The 23,473-nt window shown below is 37.3% G+C and overlaps 2 protein-coding genes across 2 annotated transcripts; one reads left to right on the top strand and one right to left on the bottom strand.

Annotated features, from left to right (window-relative positions):
• Positions 1 to 808: 808 nt before the first annotated feature.
• Positions 809 to 7,598, bottom strand: LOC143854071 (telomere repeat-binding factor 1-like). Its single transcript, XM_077363818.1, has 7 exons — positions 7,289 to 7,598; positions 6,388 to 6,609; positions 6,082 to 6,302; positions 4,462 to 4,546; positions 3,182 to 3,265; positions 2,010 to 2,402; positions 809 to 1,185 (listed from the first exon to the last, which is right to left on the bottom strand). The coding sequence occupies exons 2-7, from the start codon at positions 6,535 to 6,537 to the stop codon at positions 1,144 to 1,146; spliced, it is 975 nt and encodes a 324-aa protein (XP_077219933.1). The 5' UTR covers positions 6,538 to 6,609; positions 7,289 to 7,598; the 3' UTR covers positions 809 to 1,143.
• Positions 7,599 to 12,597: 4,999 nt separating this feature from the next.
• LOC143854964 (major pollen allergen Ole e 10-like) lies at positions 12,598 to 22,559 on the top strand. Its single transcript, XM_077365113.1, has 4 exons — positions 12,598 to 12,982; positions 21,189 to 21,524; positions 22,110 to 22,140; positions 22,231 to 22,559. The coding sequence occupies exons 1-4, from the start codon at positions 12,928 to 12,930 to the stop codon at positions 22,322 to 22,324; spliced, it is 516 nt and encodes a 171-aa protein (XP_077221228.1). The 5' UTR covers positions 12,598 to 12,927; the 3' UTR covers positions 22,325 to 22,559.
• Positions 22,560 to 23,473: the final 914 nt, after the last annotated feature.

Raw genomic sequence — 23,473 nt, 5'->3', positions numbered from 1 at the left:
GGGCGCCCGGGCGTATGACATGGCATTTAGCTTATTAGCTTTTTCCTAACACTCCCCTCAATTTACATTATCTTTGTTACACAAAACAGATAAAAAAAATGTGCTTTTACTACGAAAGGCTCGAACCAAAATCACTACACACAAATGAAGAGAGATAGAAATCATGTTATCCAAATTTCCACCGATTCTAAGTGATTTTTCTCGTAAAAGAATACTTATTAAGTAAACTAGACTCTTAACTTTGGTAACTAATTGAACTGGATCTTCACAGCTTAAACCACAGTTTAATTAAAGAATGGGAAGCTGAAAAGACAAAGAAAAGTGCATGGGAACTTTCTTTATGAAAAAAAAAAGGTGGAAATATCATTCACAATACTAATGCTATAATGATACTGTTCACTGATTCTTTCATAGCATTTAGCAATTAGCACATGCTACAATTCATACTATGAGGTTTCACTGCTATGAAGATTTGTATCGACTAGAGTTCCAACAGTGGGCTCCAAATGGAGATCCAACACAGGGCCTATCAGATGGACGGCCCAGATCAACCACAGGCAGGGCCCATTATGTAGTAGTGGGGGAGCCTCATTGTATTACAATGAAGTCGTGCCCCACTAAAGCATTCCAACAGAGTGCACCACAAACCAGTTATTAAAAATTGTCTTCGGGTCTGGAAAATGGTAAGAACACACCCATTTGTAGGCAGTTACTCCAAATAGGATAACAAAATGCAGGTATTCCTAAACATGATCAAACAGAGCATCTCATAAGATGGGCTTGCCGAGAACTCTCTCAGCCAGCATGCAAGAAAAGCTCTTCTTTCTCTTCACTGAATTCTATCTCAAATAATAGAGGCATATGTGTTGTTCAAAAAGCTACAATTTTCAGATCTAACCGACCCATTTCATCCTAAGCTCTAATCTAAAAGCCAAACCAATTATGGTTTCTACACAAACGAAATTGTTATGAACAGAGAACTGTTCCATGAGCCAATGTATAGTTAGCGATTTTTAAGATCTACCTGAGATTCCTCTGAATGCACTCACCATCATCAGCTTGGGGAGCTCTGTACTATTTATCAGCTTTACAATCGTTACCGTATTTACAGTGGAGGTGACAAAAGTCTGCGGTATTTGTTAATCAAAACGCTGGGCCCGGATATTTCTGTAAACCTGGAACCATCTGCATAAGTTTGGCAAAGATGCCAATGCATCAGAAACGAGGCAAAAAATCAGGCAGGGTTTGGTATCAATTATCACTTATCAGCTATCGAAATATCATCTGGGTAATCAGTAAATCTTGGAAGTGACAATATCATGAGCTCAATAGGATTATCAACAACAACTAAGAAAATGGAGACAAAAAAATTAAAAAATATCACCACAAGGAAAAGAGAAACATTGGCCAAAAATGACGGGATTGCAGATAGAGATATCACCAGAAATCTCAAGCAAGATTTGAATTTTTGAGAGAGAACCAAATCATCATCCTAATAAAAGCAAAAATGGATTTTGGATTTAAAGCACCTTGTGCTTGAGTATCTTCAGCAAAAAACCGATTGGCTTGAGTCACCCAAAGTAGTGGGATGAGGAAGTGTCGATAGGGAAGTACCAAATATGCTATTTTAAGATCCAAAGGGGCCGTTTGGATATAAATATTTTAAAATCTTGGATTTCCTCAAAATCCTGGATGGGAGACGAGAGAAGGAGACCGTCCGTCATTTTCTGATTTCTTGCCCCTCTTTTCATCGAGCGAGTGTAGGGAGATCCTGTTTCCAGGTTTTAGAAATATGAGGATGGGGGAGAGATTTCTAAAACCTGGATTTATTACTTAAAATCCAGTATAATGGATTGTAAAATCCAGAATTTTACACCGCTTTCAAACTAAAACCTGGATTCTAAAATCCATGTATCCCTAGAATTTCATGAGCGAAGAAGATGCATGCAAGTATATGCATGCCTACCAAAAAAAGGAAAAAAATCTAAATTTGTGTAAAAGTTTATTACCAGATTTGATGCGTTTAATCTTTTCAACGTCATCATTGCTGCTTCGGCAAAAGCTTTTGCTGCTTCTGCATCAGCTTCTGCGGCTTCAGCGTCCCTTGCGGCTTCTTCAGCTTCTAACATGGCCGCTTCGGCCTCTGTAACTGCATGAGCAGCGGCTGCAGCAGCCTCCTGTGCAGTCATAGTTCTCATCTTCGCAAGCTCAGCATCAATCTGAGATTTAGTAAGGGGTTTTGGATCATCCTTTTCAACTTTTAACGGAGATTTAGTAAGGGGTTTTGGATCATCCTTTTCAACTTTTAACGCTTCTTTCTGCCTGCCTTCCAGAAGTAATGGCCCAGAGGTTCTTTCATTGGAGAAGGATGAACTCGGTGCAATCCGGTACTTACGACCCAACTTTAGGATTTCAAAACAGGAGAGAAAATGCCAGGTAAGATTGACAACCAAGGATACCATTTATTGAGTCAAGGAAAGAAAAAACTAATACACATGATATGTTTTAGCAGAATACAAAAGAAAAATCCTAAACATTCATAAAGTTACAAAACGAACATTGAGGCTTGAACATCCAAATTACAATGTTCCTTAGTATGTGAAATGAAAGATGGCTTCAACATCCAATCACGGTTAAAGCAAAAACCACCACAAATTTACTGACTCCGAGGTAAAGAAATCCAGAAGCTGAGCCAATGACAAAATTCTAGCATGTAAAGTCAATAATTAGCTTATCAGCAAAAACCAAACACAAGTGTTGTCAAACCAGCGCCATGATAATTGCAATGAATCCTAAATGTAGAAGCCAGAAAACCAGAGACTTAAGCCTATGACTGGTTAATCATAAGATATATAGTTGGCTCCTATAGGCATTGACACCTCCAAGATTCGAAAAATCTCATCCAAGGTTGTGTCAGGCCTATGCAGCCGGCTATACCAATGTTAACAGTAGATGACATGAAGACGTCCCCATGCTGCAGAAGTCACAGAATTTCATCAAATCATCATGAAATGACTGGATTCAGTGTTGTCTAAAGATATGAAGTTTGTTTACCAATTTAAAAATAGCGCATGCTTTCTAGATTAGTAGCAGATTTTCTTTGCAACACTCTGAAGCTTTGAAAGTGCAATTAATTTCATAAATAATTTGCTATGATCTTAATCATTTGGAAATGCAATACCTTAATCAACTTGCCACTTGATGTCAAAGCCTTTAATTTTGCAGACAAAAGCCTTTTGAAGTTTGGTGGTGCCCCGTATTGATCCTGCATTGACAAAAAAACTGAGGTAGTTAGAAAAGTTTCCGAATGGAAATTAAGTAAAATACGAAGTAAAACCTTCATAATGAAAAGATATCCAAATTTTAAGAATGGAAAACCTATACGTGCTCCTACACAAGAATATAAAGCATTCAACTCTGCAAAGGCATAAAGATTCACAAAGTTACCATATAATAAGTTGAAACAGCTACTCAAATGCAGGAACCCAGCCATAAAGGAATCATGTACAAGCAGCAAAAGATATTGCTTAGAACATAAAGAGCCAGAAGCGAAAAAAAAAAAGAACAAAAAAAAAAGAAAAAAGAACAAAAGAACAAAAGGTGCTCATCATTGCTTTCTCAAGATAATAAGATAAGAATTATTGGTAAAAGTGCTTAGTTCTATAACACCCGACGAACACTCATGCTTCTGAAAGCAGAATAATTTACTCACGTTCAGTCAAGCAAGAAAGATAGTGTGACCTTAAGCCACAATTCCATGGTGTTCCTAATGATGACAGAAAGATAGTCTCCTGAACACTCATGGGTTTCCTAATGCATATTATTAAAAGAAAAGAAAAAGAATTAAAAAAAGGTTTGGATATTGATTTAGACTTGAGCTGCTACAAATCAATCACAGAGTTTGGATATTGATTTAGAGTTGAGCTGCCACAAATTAAAGATAGCAACAATCAAGATCTAGAACACTTTTTTTTCTTTGTGTCGTTAACTTTGAAGGCTATGTAATACAGTGCCGGAGTCAGCAAATAAAGTCAAGGTACAATGCAGATAAGTAGTCGCATGTGGAAACTGACAACTACAATATGCAGGATGCCGCAAAGAGTTAATTGGACTCAGATTTCTTAGATAAAATTATTTCCAGAGCAGAAATTCTGGCAGGTTGTATGGAGCCAAGGTTGGCAAATTATTTCCAGATCCCATAGGTTGGCAAATGTTGTAGTCTCTAATTATTATACTAATGCACTTGATCAAAATTATCTTAAGGCACTGCTGATGTGATAGTGGTTGTAGAGTGTATCTCAGGCCTAACAAAACAAAAAACAAAAAACTGCAAGGCCTTACATAATGGAGAAAATTTGCAGTACAACATGAACACATTATCAAAAGTATCATAAGCAATGAAGAAACAAATAATGATCAAACATCTTTCCCTCAGAACTATACTTTCAAGAAAAAGAATACCTTTATATATGTTGCAATAGCTTTCTTGTTAGACCCACTACTCTCCTTCAAATTGGTTATGGCTTCCAATATAAGGTTGTCTAGCCTACAAATATGAAAAAATGATAAAACATTGTCAGGAATCATATTAAAATGCAAATAAATGAAATTGGTAGCAGCTATATTGAAAACTGCAGGATCTCAGCCAAGATGACATACTGGTCTTGGTAAGGATTGGAGCAATAGACTTGGCTCAGTTTTAACAGGATTTAAAATCCGGTTCAAACTAGACTGAATGGACTTAATATGATAATTTAGATGATTAGGATATACCCGGGAATGGATGAATAGATCTAACAGTCCAGATCTGAGGAGACGGGATCTAACCAATGGATTGCGTGGGAATTAAAAAAAAAAGAAATCGGAAAACTCAGTTCTTGAACTGCTTGTAGGGTTCGTAGATGATGCTAAACAGTTCGTACGATTGAGAAGAGAATAGGAACAGACCTAGAAGAAGACAATGGTAGAAAAGTGGAGATATAATCGGATTGGTAGGGAGAAGAAGAAAAAGCTCGGGATTGAATTAAATATAAAGCAAAATTACTTTATATAAAGCAAAATTAATGCCATTAAAAAAAAAAAAAAAAAAAACCAAGAATCGCACCAATGGACATAGAGTTTTTGCTTATGTGATGATTTTTTAGTGTATGGTTGTGCTTATTGACTTATTCTAGTACTGAAGTTTCATCCTAAATGTCTATCATTTGCATGTGGTTTCATACGTTTCAAAAGATAAAGAGGAATAATAAGTATCAGTTGTGCCACAATTTCCCTGTTTTAACTTTTTCCCTTTCTTTTTTAACTTTTTTCTCATTTTTTATTGAACAAATTTCTTTTGAAACCGTTCAAAAAGACTTAGTAAAAATAAATGACTTCTCCCCAACATCTAATTGGCTTGCATGCTCCCTTTAGTTCACTCATCGCACAGATATGCCATGCAATGCTACAAATTGACAAGCAATGGGTGTGTAACATTTTGAATATTGTTAATTTAGATAGACCTTAATTTTGAATATTTTGAAGAATTTTCAAATTTTAAATAATTTTCTAGATAACTCAAACGAAAGTTAAATAATTTTCTAAATGATTAGAGTTCTACAAGTCAAGCCTCAACAAATCAAAAGTTATTATATGATGATATAAATCTACAATAAATGGTTAGAAGCCATGTTGCATGGATTCTTCTAAATGAGCTAAGAATCTCTGTCGGACACGTCTCGGATTCCAATACTTCAGGATTCTTTAAGACACTTCTAGGTCTCTTTTATCTGTTTTTTTTCTCTAAATACTACAACCACAACTTTACAATTATCGCATATTTGAGTTTTACCTATCCTAATAATAAGTTTCTCAAATGAAAATAAAATATTATATCTACTTAATGTATTAAAATTTTCAATATATTACTTGTGATAACCATATTATTATGTAAGAAAATAAAATTTGGAAATTGATTAAAATATTTAGGCGAATCCACGAATCATTCTTTTTGAGATTTGCCGAATTCAACCTCGATACCAGTGTCGGAATCCGACACTCATATAGGTACCGATGCAACATAGATTAGAAGATGACCCTAACCTTGGAATAGATCTCTTTGGGCATTTAATCTGCAATGTTCCATTAGACATTGCAAGAGGCTCAGCATCAACAATTTCGCCCTCGAAGCTCTTAACTACTGTACTGAGGGCCATAGGGTTATCATCGCGCCTCAGGATCTGCTGACTCCTTTTCAGTGCTAGCCTAGCCCTCTCACGTGATCCCCACCCATTTGCTGTCACACTCATATTTCGCCACTTATCCTGTCCAGAGGTGAAACCATATATATCTCAATGCTAAGTTATATAACCAGTTTTAGCTAATAAATCAAGGCTAAGGGATTCATACCTTAAGATCCACATTCGAACGCAAAGACAAGACATCGCTGAATTCTGGGTCTTTCAGGATCGTGCGCCATTTGCCCGCACCATGCTTAACTATTCCAGCTTTAAGAGCCGATTCTTCTTCCGACGTCCATTTTTGCTTAGGAGCGCCCATTGACAAGAACCCTAACACCTTTCTAGAAATTTGCGAATGCGTAAACTTAATATCCTACATCAGTACATACATCTGGAAACAGATAAACAGATCGATTATCACAGACCAAACGACATAAGTTTTCTACAAAATCGTAAGAAAAATATATGATTCTACACAATCGACAAGATGAAGAAGAAAATCGCCTCAGTTCATTATGGTTGATTGAAAAATAATGCAAAAAATAAAAAATAAAAAAATGACAACATGATGAAAAATGAAAATAAGCATTACAGAAAGGATAGAACCAAAATTCAGCCACCTCCATATTGATCCACTAATTCATGGTAATTTGTCACAATCAACGCCAGGACAGTAAAGTTTTCACTTATACAGATGCTGAGAGATCCTACTATTTTCCAAAGGGTGCCAAAAATGCAAGGGAAAATTGTTTTAAAATATTGATAGGACAATGTAAGCAACTTCTAGAACAAGAGCAAAAGCAGAGTTTGGAAAGGCCATAAGGATTACTAGATTCAAATTAGAATTCTAGGATACAAGAATCCTGATTCTAAAAAAAATCGTATTACAAATCTCTAATTCTCCCCAAACGCAATGCTAAAAATCAATAATAAAAAAAAATTAGAAAACACGATTCAAAAATCGGTTTTCAAAAAACAACTAATAGGAAACGAATCGATGTATGATTCAGAAATCTCTGGAAAATTAATGAATAAGTAAAAAAAGGTAGAAATTGAAGAGAAAGAATAACCTCGGATTTTTCGGGCTTTGCGATGCCCTAGGTAGAGAGAAGAATCCATTTTCACCTGCTGTTGATTTTTTTTTTTTTTCTTTGTTTTCTTTATCTCATTACTTTCCTCGAACGCTTCTTTTCATTTGTTCGTCTATTTTTTAACTTGAGCAGATTTTAGGGTTTGGGTTAGAGATTTCAGCAGCGAAACGTAGGAAGGAAGTATTCTAGTTTGATTTAGGGTTAGGGTTTCTATTGGTTCACTGATTTGCTTGGTTTTAGGTTTAGGGTTTCTCTTTGGATGTACAAATGGAATATTTTTTGTTTTGTTTGTGACTGTACGGAAAACATTTTCTTTTCTATTTTATGTTTTATTAAATAAAGGCGGAGATAAATTCACCCCCCTTCTATTACAGTAGGGAAGTGATATCACCACGATCACACTCCTCACTTTATTAAGAAAAGTACGGTATGGCCCGGCCCGGCCCCTACCATAGGATGATCCAAACCGTCCATTAGATGGGCCACAGCCTAAATAGGTTGTGCCCCAAAAATCATTTCCATACGTTGATTCTAACCCTCCGATCTGTAAAGGGACGGAATATTAGAGGGTTGATCCTAACACTATAGATCGAAGAGTTAGGATCAACCTATGGAAATGATTTTTTTGCACAGACTATTTAGGTTGTGGCCCATCTAATGGACAGTTTGGATCATCCTATAGTGTTGTCCGTACCATACTTTTTAATAAAGTGAGGAGTTGTTTGATGCAAGATCTAGAATCATTCAATGAGTACACTTTAAGTCACATACGATATACTAGATCGGAGGGCTAGGATCAACCTATGGAAATGATTTGTGGGCACAGCCTATTTGTATTGTGGCCCATCAAATGGACGGTTTGGATCATCCAGTCAATTTTTTTAAATAGTGGGTGAGTATTGTGTAAGGGAAATGATATCACCACTATGGAAAAAGCATCCACTGACTCAATCTTCTGAACGAGATCTCCATTTAACATCAAACTTGTGCCCGTTGAGTAGCCTTGTGATGACCCAACATATCAACAATCTCAATCAATGAGGACATATGTCACATGTGCATTAGATTGTAGTAGTTTTGGTTGAACGAGACGAGATCAGCATTCTATGGTTATTTTTGAATTTCCGCTTGTTTGCCAATGATCAACCTATCATAAGCTTGTTGGTGCAATTCCTTGAGACTGGAGGGACGATCTAAGGCATGAAAAACTTTTTTTCATGGAATATTAGCTTACCATATGTGTTGGTAGAGGGGTAAAGAGAGTGCGAGAGGGAGAGAATTGAGAAGGCATGAGTGAGGAGATTGTGTGCACAAAAACCGTATTTTGAGTAGAGTTTCCCCCCTTTTTCTACTACTTCTGAACCTCTCCTTACTCATGCCCTCTCAATTCTCTCCCTCTCCTGCCTCCTCATCTGATATGATTCCATAAGAGTCAGGAGTAAGCCACGCTGGATGGGTGATTATGTAGGGAATTAGTATAAATATGAGAGTTATTAGTTGAGACATCTCTTAAGGCCTTTAATTCAGTAATTAGTTAGCAATGATGTGAGTGTTGTAACTAACTGATGCGATGCTCTATAAAAGAGCCCATTCTGTCAGAAAAGGATAACAAGAAAATATTCTCTCATATCTTTGATCTTTTCTTTTCCCGCCTCTGTTTTTCTTCTTCTTCTTCCTCTAGACTCCTCTGTTTTGGACAGAAAACCAGATTGGATTTCACCAAAACCAACTGGACTCTATCATCATCTCTCTCCCACCTCCATGGAAAAACCTTTCATGGTTGCCCAATATATGGCCTAAATCCCATTCCATATCCATGGGTCATTTCGATGTGAGGTAAGTTTCATGAAAAGAGTTATTATTTTATGGCTAAGAGGGGTTTTGTCATGGAAATAGACTAGAAAAAACTCTACAATACTCATTTTATAAGGAAACTTTATTCAAAGAAAGCTTTTATGTTTGGTTGCCGGGTTTTTTTTTTCCTGGGATTTATGTGGGAGAAAAAAATCCAAGGAGATTGGTGGGAAAAAAAGGTCCTAGAAGTATCCCGGTAAAATAAGAATTCCATATTTGGTTGGCCGGACTATCCGGAATTGTTTGGTTGCTAGAACTGTTGGGAAGAAAAAAATTCTTCTCAAGCTTATTTTTGGTTCATGGGAGTATTTTTTTTCCTTTCCTGGGGTTCCATGCGGGGTTATTTTGGTTCCTGGGATTATTTTGGGCCCACCAACCAAACGTGGGTTTTCTGAGGAAATCCCACAAAAGTCCCAAGAATAAAAGAAATTCCGGCAACCAAACAAAGCAACCGATAGGGCCCGTTTGGATGCCAAGAAGATTTTGATTTGGATTTCTCACATTTGCAGCCCTTTTTGTGTTATGATTTGGATCCGGATCAAATCCTTTGATTTCCAAATCAGCGACTGACAGTGAAAAAATTTAGATTTCCAAATATGCTGTGGAAATAAGTAATTGGAAATCCACAAATCTAGTAGTTTCCTTCACCCTCTTTGCTCATCAACCTCTCCCCTCGAGTAGGAAGTACCCCCTTTCCTCTCTGTCTCCCTCAACATGAGCTAGGGGGTCTATTCATTTTGTATTCAATACTCAATTCCAAATCCAAACACAAAATATGAGTTATCCAAACCGGCGACGCAAGAAATTAAATATCTCCAACACCGGGCAGTCGATATTGGCCTGGCAGGGCCTATCCGTCCCCCCTATTTGAAATTAAACTGAGTGGACCTCCACAATTTCGAAATCTCGTCTAACATCTCTATGAATCTCCAAGGGGGAGTGGAGTGTTATCCATCTAGCCATCCCGATTATCTTAAGAGTCTCCCTACACAATAGTATTGTCCAAGGCTCCTCTGGCTAACAATTTGATGCCTTGGAGCTAAGTCCTTATTTATACTTTGTTGGAATCGTTTATACCAATTGGCTCAGAGAAAACCCACTTGGTATCACCAATCTCATCTTTGATAAGGCCTCGACGGGGCCCGAGTTGCCAAAGCTAGACCTGTCAAAATTAAGCTTCTCAAACCGACCTTAGGGGGATTCCATCCGGGAGGCGCCACTAGCTACCTCTTGCTTCCTCGGAGTGAAGATCGTGTCCTAGCCCATGAATGTAGGCATCTTGGTCAAACCTCATAGAATCTTGGTGTTCATCTTGTGGTTTGTATTTATTTATTACTTTTCCATCACATTTGCCCAACAGTTTTTCTCAACACAACTAATTAGAAACAATTGTCATTCTGATGAAAGATGACAGACCAAAACCACAGAGCTCTATAATTGACTAGAAATGTAGAAAAAACGTTTTAAGACAACAAGCAATGTGCACAAAGGTTTTAGAAACCTCCGAGACTTACTATTCACGACATATCCACTCACCATCTATGAAAAATTAGCTACTTACTTAAAGTGCAACCCTGTTTTGATAATAGGCACGAACTCACTTTGTCGTATATACCTCCAAGGTGGATATCAGTTGCCTTTTTTTAAGGGGAAGGATATCCCCCTCCTTTAAATGGATAAAATCCCCCGTTAACAGTTTATGTGAGAATGGTTCATTGCTTGAGGATAAATTCACCCCTTTAACGTTTTTCTTTGCCTTTAAAACTTACCGAATAACGTTGGAGGGGGGGGGGAGATATCATTCCACTTATTTAAGTATATCTTCTTCTTTTTTCACGACCAGACCTACGATCTGTAATGTGTACTAAACGTCATTTGTCATTCATTTTTCCAGGAAAAAAAACATTGGTATTTTTTTTATTGAAAAAAAATGAATTTTCATAGAAAATAAATTTTCTAGTATTTTGTAAAATTCATTTCCCATGACAATTTATTTTCTATGAAAAATTCATTTTTCTTGAAATATGCAAAACCTCCCAGACCTTGGTTTACTTTTCTCATGTTATTTTCAATGAAATTTTTTACGCACCTCAAGCGTAGAAGAGGTGTGGCCCACCATTTTACACCAATGGGTGCATCTCCAAGCAAGCGGTGGGGCCAACCATTTTACACCTTATGTTTTGATGAGATGGGTTCCACCATCTTAACTTATACCCATGCACAGGGTGGTGCCCACCATTTTACACCTCATGGTTTGATGGAATGGGGCACACCATTCTGCAACTAGGTAGACATCTAGTTGCAAATTTGCAACTTCATTTGTACCATTTACTATTAAAATTTGCATACTAGGGAAAATTTAAATTAAATCAAAACAATTCACCTCAAGAAAAGGGTAGAAATCAAATTCCATCCTCTTCTTTACTCAATGTCGCCTTTATTTTTATAAATCCAGCCTACAAACTTTTGTGGTAAAAATGTTTTAATGCCGTAGAAATCAAGAAATGTGATTCCCATCTCCTTTCTCTCTCTGTTGAGATCATGCGACTGGGCCGCATTCTTTCTAAAAGGAAAAAGAATGGCATGGGAAAATTGAGCTTTCCTACACTACTCCACTTTCCTTCTCAGCCAAGAGAAGAACCAAAGGGCATGTGTGGGTTCACATGTATAAACTCATAAACCTTGAAGGGAATTAATTAAGTAGTAGTCACATATTATAATCTTCCAAACTAATGTCCCGTTTTCAAAGCTTGGTATCTCCTTTCTATCAAATCTCAAGACAAAGCTTCTTAGGACAGCAATTTTCAAGAGTATCACAAGACAAGGAATATGATTTACAACTACCAAAAAGTATTATTCTATTAGAAGTTTTAAGAACAACTAAGATTGCCTTTTTTATGTTAATCTTCTGACTTAACTACCTCTTCATTCACTTCTTATACTAATAAGGAAGCCGCTACAGCCACCCATATTTTAGTAATTCCACTCGTTTTCTCTATTCTATTTTAATCTCCTTCACTGCCAGGAACACTTCTCAATGACCCAAAATAAAATGAGGGGTGGAAGTAACAAAACAAATGTCAGACAATGCTAGTTCTCCTGAATTATCATTATTAAAATACCTTCTTGTATATATACCTTGAAACAACCAAAATGCCTTTGACTGGGAGTACATAGGTGGCTTTCATCCTTCTCAACTTCTCCCGTTTTTTAACCTTCATCTCATATAAGGAGAAATTAGAGGATCTCACATCTGTCATGCTGAATGGGTGCAATTAAGGGAAACTCCAACGATGGTTTTAAATTTGGATTTCGTTTAAATTTGTATATATACCTTGTCAATATGTTGATATAAATTCAAAGACTTAAAAACAAGGGGAAAGGATATATTCCCCCTTTTTCTTCCCCGGGCCACCCCCCTCTAGTGTAATTATCATTCATGGCTACTCTTTTTACGCTGATGCAAAATATATCATTTCCCAACGCAAAGAATGGAAGAAGCTTCTAGCCTTTTGCCTGTTTTATGCACCGGCTTCCAAAACGGTATATTTAAAATCCAGCTCCTAGACCACTGTCAAATGCTCTCAACCTTGCAAAGAACCCACCTGAGTTTCTTTGAAATAAAAATCAACAAAGAAAGAGAAGTGATAGACGATTTATAGAGAGGCCAACATTAGCCAGAGCCCTTCAGATTTTTAAAAAGGAGAGAGAGAGAGAGAGAGAGAGAGAGAGAGAGAGAGAGAGAGAGCAGAAATTTATCTGCCATGAAAAAGAAAATATTGATTTTCCAGAGCCTTTTGATGTTGGAATGCTATCTAGGTATGTTGTGACTCTCTTCTTCCTCCTTTTGTCTCTCTTCTATTTCCATTAATGGGCTCCTTCTGTTGGGTTTACTTAGTTATCAAGGTTTTTTTATTCTAAAAATGGGTTTTAAGCACGAGCACATGTAAATGTTTATGAAAGACATTGTTTATTCTATTTTTTTCTATGTTCTGAACATATAATTTCTCCTCTTTTGAATAGTATTGTTGTGTTGTCTGTTTCTCCCATTGGATACAAAGAGAGGTTCTGTTGAAATGATTTTTAATTTACTTGGGTTATTTTTCTTTTCATTTGTCTGATGCCTCATAATATTATGCTATGCATTTACATGTTTTTCTCTTCAAGTCTATACCATTTTTTACTACATTCCTGTTTCTCTTTTCTTTTCTTATTTCCTGTTTGTTCCATTCTCTTGAAAAAAAAAATCCATAAAAGGACTTCCTCACTTCCCCTTTCACTTCCTTCTCTTCAGTTCTTGCTTTACATCTATACATATCAGATTCATTTTTTCATGCTTGTAGTTGTAAAGGTTTTGATCTCTTTTAGAGTCTTCTTATTACTCACAGTAAGCTCCACCAACCCCTTTTCTTCAAGCATTGAAGATCTCAACATGGGACATGTTAAATGCTCTTCCTTAAAAGAGATAGAGAAACTTCAATGACAGTCTCTTTGTTGTTTGTATTATATTTTGGGCAGTGATATCTAGAAATAGAGAAACTTCAATGACAGTCCCCCCCCTCTGCCTATTTCCCCCCCTTTAACAGTTTTCGTTAACTTTTATGACGGGGTGGAGAAGCAACCGTTAACTCCAAAAGTATAAAAGTTAACGATTTCTGTTAAAACGGGTGGGTGGGGGAATATCACTGCCCTATATTTTTAGTTAAAATGAATCATAGGGGGGGCGGGGGGAGGGGATATCACTGCCCTATATTTTTAGTTAAAATGATTCTGACAAATTTCAAGCTTGCTTTCGTTTGGCATTTAATCTCTCTCCACCTCTCTCATATGCACTTATTTTCTGCAACTCAGCTTTAAAACTCAACTTTTTACACTTTTCTGAGTAGCTATTATATGTTGTCACAATCAAGCTCAGAACTCTACATCAGAACTAAGAAAAGAAAGATTCAAAGTATTTTCTTGATCGACGGAAATAATGAACGCGGAAATAATGAACAAAAGAACCAAAAAGGGATTTAAAGGCCAAATATATAATTACTTATAGAAGCCTTCTGCTACAGCAGAAACAGAACAAAGAAACAAATGAGAAAAGAGAACAAAAACAGAGAACTTTTACTACTGCTGCTGAAGAATAACAAACACAAAAATAACTTACATACTCACTGCCTTTTAAAGAAGAAAAGATGAACTACGTTGGCTCATTGATGTGGAATTAGTTTCCACTTTTTATGCTCATTAGAAGTCAAACACTAAACCACTAAACCACTATCCTATGACAACTCAACCACTAGCACTACTTGACCACAAACAATTTCCACTAACCCAAACAGTTTTCACTCATTCTACCTTTGCACAAAATTAGGAATTGTGCATCACATTTTCATCACTCCCCATTGATGCAAATCTGGATACACCAAGAAGAGATCTAAATCTCGCAAACTTTGGATATGAAAGCGCTTTAGTAAAACCATCATCAACTTCCTCATTGGTTGAACAATACTTCATTGTGATCACGCCTTCAGCAACAATGTCTCTGATAAAATGATGACGAAGCTTAATGTGCTTGGTCCTCCCATGGCAGACAGGGTTCTTTGTCATTGAGATCGTTGCCCTGTTGTCACAATAAATCTCTGTCGCGTGCCCTTGTACTTGTTGTAAGTCTTCCAAAATTCTCCTCATCCAAACAGCTTGACAAACAGTTGATGTCACGATAATATATTCAGCTTCAGATGATGACAACGCCGTAGTAGCTTGTTTCTTGGAACTCCATGAGACAGCACCTGAACCGAGATTGAAAATATATCCACTTGTGCTTTTCCTGTCATCTACAAAACCAACCCAATCGCTGTCAGTAAAACCAACTAATTGAAAATTAGGAACTTGTTCGTACCAAATCCCATAATTGCTCCTTCCTCGGATGTATCGAAGAATCCGTTTGGTTGCTCCAAGATGATGCATTGAAGGATTATGTATGAATCTTGAGACTAAGCTGTCAGAAAACATGATATTTGGACGAGTGTTAGTTAAATACATCAACCCACCAATAATACTTCTAAATAGCTTCTCATTAGCCTTTGTCGTTCCATCATCCATGATCAACTTCTCATTTGTGTTCATGGGAGTAGAAGCAACCTCACAATTCATCATATTATACTTCCTAAGCAAGTCTAAAGCATACTTCTCTTGTGAAATAAAAATACCATTATCTGTTTGCTGAATTTGAAGACCAAGAAAATAATGCAACAACCCCAAATCTGTCATATCAAATTCACGCATCATGCTGTCCTTGAATTCTCTAATAAGACTATTAGAGGAACCCGTGTATATAATATCATCCACATAAATGCAAACAATGAACACATCAATACCTTTCACTTTTACATATAAGGTGGGATCACTTCCGCTCCGGTGAAAATTATTTTGATGGAGGTAGGAGTCAAGTCTATTGTACCATGCTCTCGGTGCTTGCTTGAGACCGTAAAGAGCCTTCTTTAACTTGTAGACTTTCTCCTCTTTGTCATTGACAACAAATCCTTGTGGCTGATCAACATACACATCTTCATCCAAAGAACCATTTAAAAATGCAGACTTAACATTAAATTGGAAGATATTCCATCTCATTTGAGCTGCTAAAGCCAAAATTATTCTAACGGTTTCGAATCTAGCAACGGGAAAAAAGTTTCAAAATAATCAATTTCATGCTTTTGTACATACCCCTTGACGACCAATCTTGCCTTGAATTTTTGCACTCTTCCATCAGGATTATACTTTACCCTGTAAACCCATTTCACGCTAATAGCATCCTTTCCTGCTGGCAAATCCACAAGATCCCATGTGTTGTTCTTTTCAATGGCGGTCATTTCCTCCTTCATGGAATTCTCCCACTCTTCTTTTCCACAAGCTTCATCATAACTTGTAGGCTCTGCAATCATAAGAGCAAAGGTAGATTCATAAATTTCTTGTAAAGAACGAAATTTCCTTGCTGGAGTTGCACTATCTTGGTATGATTCACCACTACTGCTATCCGGATTGCTAAAACCTCTAGAAGAAGTCTGGACGGATGTTGGACTCTGTACTGGAGAAATCTTAGGTGACACTGCATCATCCACCTGTACTTCTGTCATATCTTCTCCAACGGGTAAGTGCTGATTTTTTTCGCCATTCCATTGCCAAATATTGTTTTCATAAAAAATAACATCTCGGCGAATGATTAGCTTCTTAGTTATAGGATTATACAACCGATAACCTTTTGTCTCATCACTGTAACCAACAAAATACATTTCTCACTCTTTTTATCCAACTCAGCACGATCTGTAGAATCAATTAAGGCATATGCAATACAACCAAATTTTTTGAAACCACTTACATTGGGCTTGATTTTCCACCATGCTTCATAAGGTGTCATATTCCTTACTGCCTTTGTTGGAGATATATTGAGAAGATGTACTGATGTTGCCACTGCCCCAGCCCAAAAATCATTTGAAAGTTTCTTCTCATTTAGCATGCTTCGTGCCATTTCTACAACCGTCCGATTTTTTCTTTTCTGCAACGTCGTTCTGTCCTGGAGTTTTTCTTGTTGTCAGCTGCCTGTGGATGCCATTTTCCTTGCAAAAGGAACTGAACTCATTAGACAAAAATTCTCCCCCTCTTTCTGTTCTAAGAGTCTTGATTACACAACCACTTTGTTTCTCTGCAAAAGCTTTGAATTCCATAAAATTTTCAAATGCCTCTGATTTCTGAACAAGAAAAAACACCCAACTCATACGAGTAAAATCATCAGTAAATAATAGTAAATATTTACTCTTGTTCAAGGACAATGTGGTCATTGGTCCACAAATATCTGCATGAACCAATTCCAAAGGCATCTTGGCTCTCCAAGCTTTCCCAACCGGAAAGGGCAGGCGATGTTGCTTTCCATAAACACAACTTTCACAAACACTATCAACACAGATAATAGATGGCAGCTCAGACACTATACTTTTCTGACTCAACAATTTCATCCCATTAAAATGCAGATGCCCATACCTCAAGTGCCAAAGCCTAGAGTCATTATTAACATCAACAACCAATGCACAGTCATCTGAACATGATAGCTCAAGAGGGAACATTTTGTTTTCAACCATGTGGATCTTAATGATAGACTTCTTAGATTTTCTACTTTTAATTTCACACACATCATCATGAAACAAAACCAAATATCCTTTTTGTATCAACTGACCCACACTAAGCAAGTTATGTGCCAAACCAGGAATAAAGTAAACGTCATGGATTATTTTTTCAATACCCGACTTAGTCTTAACTGCAATAGTCCCTTTACCTTCAATCTGAACTGACTTGCCATCACCAAGCCGAACTTGCAATTAAACTGACTTGTCAATAGTGCGGAAAAGATCCTAATGTCCAGTCATATGGTTGCTGCAACCACTATTTAAAAACTAGACATCAGTCTTACTTATATTAGGATTCAAATAAGTAAGAAACAAACTACCTTCCTCTTGCTTTTCTTCAGCAAAGTTGGCTTGTTGCTTTGCTTTTTCCCAGCAATTTGCTTCGATATGCCCATAGTTCTTGCAAAAATAGCATTGCTTCCCTCTTTAGTTCTGCCTTTGGTTGCTTTTGTCACCATTGTCATGCCTTTGATGTCCCATATCAGTCCTTCCTCGACCTCTTACACGACCACGATAGCCACCTCTACCTCGGCCTCTTTCTGCTTGCCTTTGACCAGAAGAGCCTTTACCGTTTTTTTCTTTGCTCGAGATCTCCACCTTGGATTGAAAAGCATGCTCAAGATTCTTCTCCGTCGACCTGTTCATTCTCTCTTCGTGTGCTAAAAGAGAACCCATAAGTTCATTAAGAGAAAAAACAGACAAGTCTTTAGACTCTTCAATAGCTATAACAAAGTGATCAAATTTACTTGGAATGTTTCTCAAAATTTTCTCTACAACTTTCTGATCTGAGATATTCTCTCCAAAAGTTTTCATCTGATTTATGATAATAGAAATTCTACAAAAGAAATCTTGAACAGACTCACCACCTTTCATAAAAAGTGTTTCAAATTCTCTACGGAGTGTTTGCAATTTTACCACGGTTATCTTGGAATCCCCATGAAACTCCTGCCTCAAGATGGTCCAAGCTTGTTTTGAACTAGTGGCACTGGCAATCCGTGGAAAGATAGACTCCGCTACAGTTTGTTGCAAAACAAGCAAGGCCCTTTTTACAAAGCTCCCTCACATCTGTTGCAGTTTCTGCAAAACCATTCTCAACCAATTCCCATAGTTCTTGTGCAGTAAAAAAGGCCTTCATTTTAATACTCCAAAACTCATAATTTTCTTCACTAAAGATAGGAATCAAGGATTGAGAGAGATTGAGGGTATTCATACCATTTGACATGATTGAAACTCACACAGAACTTTTATCAAAGAGTTTGTGTGCAGTGTAAACTTACCCAAAGAACTTTGCTACAACAAACAACCTTCGCAAAGAGACACGCCCAGCTTCAACCGAACCTGGCTCTGATACCAGAAAATGTTGGACATCTGTAGTATTCTGCTACAGCAGAAACAGAACAAAGAAATAGATGGGAAAAGAGAACAAAAACAGAGTACTTTTACTACTGCTGCTGAAGAAAAACAAACACAAAACTAACTTACATACTGACTCATATTGACTGCCTTTTAAAGAAGAAAAGATGAACTACGTGGGCTCATTGATGTGGAATTAGTTTCCACTTTTTATGCCCATTACAAGTCAAACACTAAACCACTATCGTATGACAACTCAACCACTAGCACTACTTGACCACAAACAGTTTCCACTAACCCAAACAGTTTTGACTCATTCAACCTTTGCACAAAATTAGGAATTGTGCATCACACTTTCATCATCTGGGTCCCACACATGTCATTTATATGTTCTTTTAACTCTGTTTAAACCTAGCCCCTGTCAAACTATCTTTTAGCTTGGCCGAGCTCCTATCAGAGTCACGGACTAGCTGTTGCATGAGAGAGCAGCCACATAGGATGAATTAAATGAATGAGAGAGCTGCTCTCTCATGCAACTGCCCATCCACAAAATGTCTTCTGCAGTCCCTAGCAAATCCCATTAAGGAAATATATGGAAACATATACACATGATGGGCATTTAATATTCAACTTTAGGAAGTATCATTATAATCATAAATACACACTCAAACTAGCACTTAAGCAAAAGAAAAGAAAAGGAAAAAAAAGGGCGATGATATTTTCACCCCTGCAGTATGCATTCACGCCGCTTCTAACGTGAACAGTTGGCAACTTTAACACTTTTTGCAAGGAAGCAGGATTCTTCCCTGGGAGCCTTCGATTCCCGCTCCGATTCCCGTTTCGATTCCCGCTTTCGATTCCCGCTTTGGCAACCTTTAGTAGGATTCTTCCTTGGGAGCCTTCGATTCCCGCTTCCGATTCCCGTTTTGATTCCCGCTTTCGATTCCCGCTCTGGCAACCTTGGCTTTTTGACGTCAAATCACATTAAAAAGGGGGCGAATGCATACTGGGGGTGTGAAAATATCATCACCCAAAAAAAAAAAGACTACTCATAATAGTTTAATTACGGGTGCAGCTCGGACTACGTTTGAATGTTTAAGTAGGCCAACCCTAACCCAAACCGAGGTTGCATTACCTCCGCCCTAACCCGAGCCTCGGGTTGAGGAGGGTCAATCCTAACTCAACATGCCTCTAAATCTCGCAACCCTAACCCAACCCGCCAAACCTGATTTTCCAAATCGGGCTGTGTTGGGTTCAGGTGGGCTTGTGGCAAAAACAAAAATAATACAAAAATAGTAATTGGGTTTGGGGTCGACTCAAGTTGGGTTCGGGTTAGGCGGGTTGGGTCGGGGTTGAGATATGGTAATCTCTCGATACAATTTCCATTTTTGTATTTTTTTTGTTTTCGCCACAAGCCCACCTGAAACCAACACGATTTTGGAGAATGGGGTTGGGTCCTGTTTGGGTCAGGTTGCCTAGGCCTCAAGCCTAACCCAAACCGAAATTAATAAACATCAAATACTTAATGACATGTCGGCATGCATGTTTGATAATTCATTACATACCACAATTTATATTATATTCATATAAGTATTTGTACCTAATATATGCACCACATTTAACATGCAATTTATATAATAGGAAAAGGTGAGCTATCTCGAGCTCAGCCTGAGTTAGAGCTCAGAAACCATATCTCCGATAGTTGTTTGATTCATCCAACCATTCATTCTATAGGTTATGATTATGATTATGGTTTATGGTTATGGTTAGGATTGTAGGTTTTGGTTAGGTTTATGATTTGTGGATGTTTAAAATGGATGGCTAGAAGTTGTTCTTCTATAGATTGAATGTTTAGGATTATAATATGGAGATGGTTTGTTTGGAACACCTTATCTATTTGAGGTCCTATAGAATGAATGGGTTGGATGAGTCAAACAACTATGGGAGATGGTGCATTATGAGCTCTAGCTCAGCCTTAGCTCTCTCTGAAACCTCGCCCTCTTTATATAAATATAATTATATGACACATGTTCTTGTATTATATTACTAATACCCTTACAATTTTAGTTTTTGTATGTGTTTGGATTTTGGTATGCATTTTGGTGAAGATGGAAACAGAAACATGTATATCCTTTCATGTTAATATTTTGGTATAATTTTTTTTTGAATGGTATATTTGGGGATAATTATATTTAATTATCGTGCATATTTGGGGCCCGGATTTTTTATTTCCTTTTTTGTTTATTAAATTAATTTTCTCTAATCCAATCAATCACCACAGTATGGACCAAAATGGTTCCTTATAACCATTAACATTTAGTAACAAGACCCAAAAACATGTTTCTGTGTAATCATTGAAGTATACAAATACATATGTAAAAAAATACTACTAGCATATAATTCTCTCTTGAAACACTGAATTGCATGCTTTTCAAATTTTATTATGATTTCTAATATGATCCCTTTTTATACAATCTCAATTTTCATCTCATTTCAAAATTCAGCTTATGCAAAAGAAGTAGTCCAAGAAAAAGTTGAATCTTCAATGCCGATCCCTACCTTTTCGCCGCCGGAAGGCAACACAACGTTCCTTAGCGGGACTACATGGTGTGTCGCTCGGGTGGGAGTTCTGCAGGCCGATTTGCAGAATGCTTTGGATTGGGCCTGCGGTTTAGGAATGGCGGATTGCTCTCCGATCCAGTCAGGCGGCGTCTGCTTCGAACCCGAAACAATTGTATCTCATGCATCCTTTGCCTTCAACAGTTTTTACCAGCAGAATGGAGATTCCGACATTGCTTGTAATTTCGGAGGAACAGCCACTTTAATCACCAGAAATCCAAGTAACTGCCTCCCTCTTTATTTCATAGTTTGAAAAGCTGATCTCTCTAAGGGATTTTTTCCGTCCTCATGGTACACCGGGTTTCCATGCCTTAGCCATGATACCATTTGTTGGGACTTGGGTAGAGCTTACCCTTATAAGTCCTTGTAAGCCCCACCGCATTCATTGACTTTTCCGATGTGGGATCTTTGCTTTTGTATGAACCCCCTAACATTTTGGACTCACAATCAAACAGGGGCTTGTTTAGTATTTTGAGAACTGATCCCGGGTCCAAATTTCTGAGAACCGATTTTGATTCTAAAATTGGTTATTGGACCCAAATCTAAACTGATTATTGGACCCATATCAGTCCTAAATTTGGTCCAATAATCAGTCTTGTACTCATAATCGGATCTCAAAATCCAAATACATACATGGCCTTAAATTTTGAGTCCAATAATCAGTTTTGGACTCGCAATGGGTTCTCAAAATCCGAAATATACAGGGCTTAGTACTTGGTAGTGTCCCTTTCTCTCTATTTTATATCATTATAAGTTTAATAAGCTTATGTTAGTTAATTAGTCCCTATGTTATTCTTTGATTGCAGGTTATGGATCGTGTGTCTATTCCACGTCAGGGTATGTTCTATCGTGCGCCCTTGTTTACATTGATTTTATTCGCAAAAGCCTCTGATATTTTTTTATCCTCTTCTGTTCTGTTTCTTTCAGGCCTGTGACCTCCTCCTCGCCTCCCTTATCTAACATGCACCTAGTACCATGGTTACCTTTTGGGATTTTGCTCCTCTTGTACTTAAAAGACTGATTGAATGCGGACCCCTATTAACGTACCTATGGTGCGCCATGGACTTAACCTGCGCATACCAGGATTTATTGTTATTTAGCAAAGGCTTAGGATTCAGGTATGCTTAGGATAATATCTTAAGCATATGTAGCGTAGGTTAGCACTTGCTAATGTAATGTAATGTAACTACTTAAAAGGGACGATCCCTTTCTTTGTTGGGGGTGTAGGTATCAATATTAGCATATGACTTTACGCACTTTTCCTTTCTGCCATTATTATTATTTTTTCTGTCCTGGTTTGGTTTCCCTTAGTGTCTTTTTATTAACTTAAATTATATTTTAATAGAAATAATAAAGTAAATAAATACGGGAGTGATAAATCGACTCCCAAATATGATAAATCGACTCCCCATGCGTCTTTCTCTCTCCTCTGGGTTAGAGAGAGAAAGAGGAGAGAGATAGACACATGGGGAGTAGATTTATCATTTTTGGGGGTCGATTTATCACTGCCCAATATATATTATTAAGACATGTTTTCTGTGTAGAGGGTGGCATTAATAATTATCGCCCTATCTTTTAATTAGCTTTATCACGGCTCTTGTGATACTCAAGATGCTCTACTAACAGCCAATCAGAATTCAGAGAAGTGTGAGATTGTGAGTAGTGCCGTTATCAAGATATCATTCCCCTCTATATATTAAAATCTTAAAATGATATTATTTGCATTACGGAAATGTTATTAGCACAATTAGCACAACCATGTTTTTATAAGCGGACTAACACATCTTGTCTTTTATTATTTAAAAAGCTGTCAAGGGTTACTACAGTTCCCAAAATGCTCTTACAAACCAATTAAGAATGAAAAGACAAGCTGTATTTGTGCAATTATTAAACATGGTTGTACTCGTATCATTTCCCTTTTATTATGCTGCATGTTTTAGACTTTTAGTTTCTCGCGATATGAGAAGGATGGCGAGAATATTATTGTTGTGAGAATGTGAGAGAATGACATGATTGTGTTCTGAAGGTGAAGATCTTTGTGGGGATAGCTTTTGTCCTTTGGTCGGGTTTCCTTTTATTTTGATAGGGAATATAATAAATAATACGAGATGATATTTTCACCCCCCCCCGGCATTACGCAGGGGCCCCCTGTTAACAGTGGGTAACTTTA

Source organism: Tasmannia lanceolata, unplaced genomic scaffold (assembly GCF_043159265.1).
Source record: "Tasmannia lanceolata isolate RefF3 unplaced genomic scaffold, GAP_Taslan_0.1 ptg000020l, whole genome shotgun sequence".
NCBI classification, from domain to species: Eukaryota; Viridiplantae; Streptophyta; class Magnoliopsida; order Canellales; family Winteraceae; genus Tasmannia; species Tasmannia lanceolata.
This window is presented reverse-complemented; position numbering and strand designations above follow the sequence as displayed.

Coding starts and splice junctions, on each gene's coding strand:
- LOC143854071 (XM_077363818.1), bottom strand. CDS start 6,537: ATGGGCGCTCCTAAGCAAAAATGGACGTCGGAAGAAGAATCGGCTCTT. Junction 6,303..6,387: donor GTTCGAATGTGGATCTTAAG/GTATGAATCCCT, acceptor ACCTCTGGACAG/GATAAGTGGCGAAATATGAG. Junction 3,266..4,461: donor CTATTGCAACATATATAAAG/GTATTCTTTTTC, acceptor TTGTCAATGCAG/GATCAATACGGGGCACCACC.
- LOC143854964 (XM_077365113.1), top strand. CDS start 12,928: ATGAAAAAGAAAATATTGATTTTCCAGAGCCTTTTGATGTTGGAATGC. Junction 12,983..21,188: donor GATGTTGGAATGCTATCTAG/GTATGTTGTGAC, acceptor TTCAAAATTCAG/CTTATGCAAAAGAAGTAGTC. Junction 22,141..22,230: donor TGTGTCTATTCCACGTCAGG/GTATGTTCTATC, acceptor TGTTTCTTTCAG/GCCTGTGACCTCCTCCTCGC.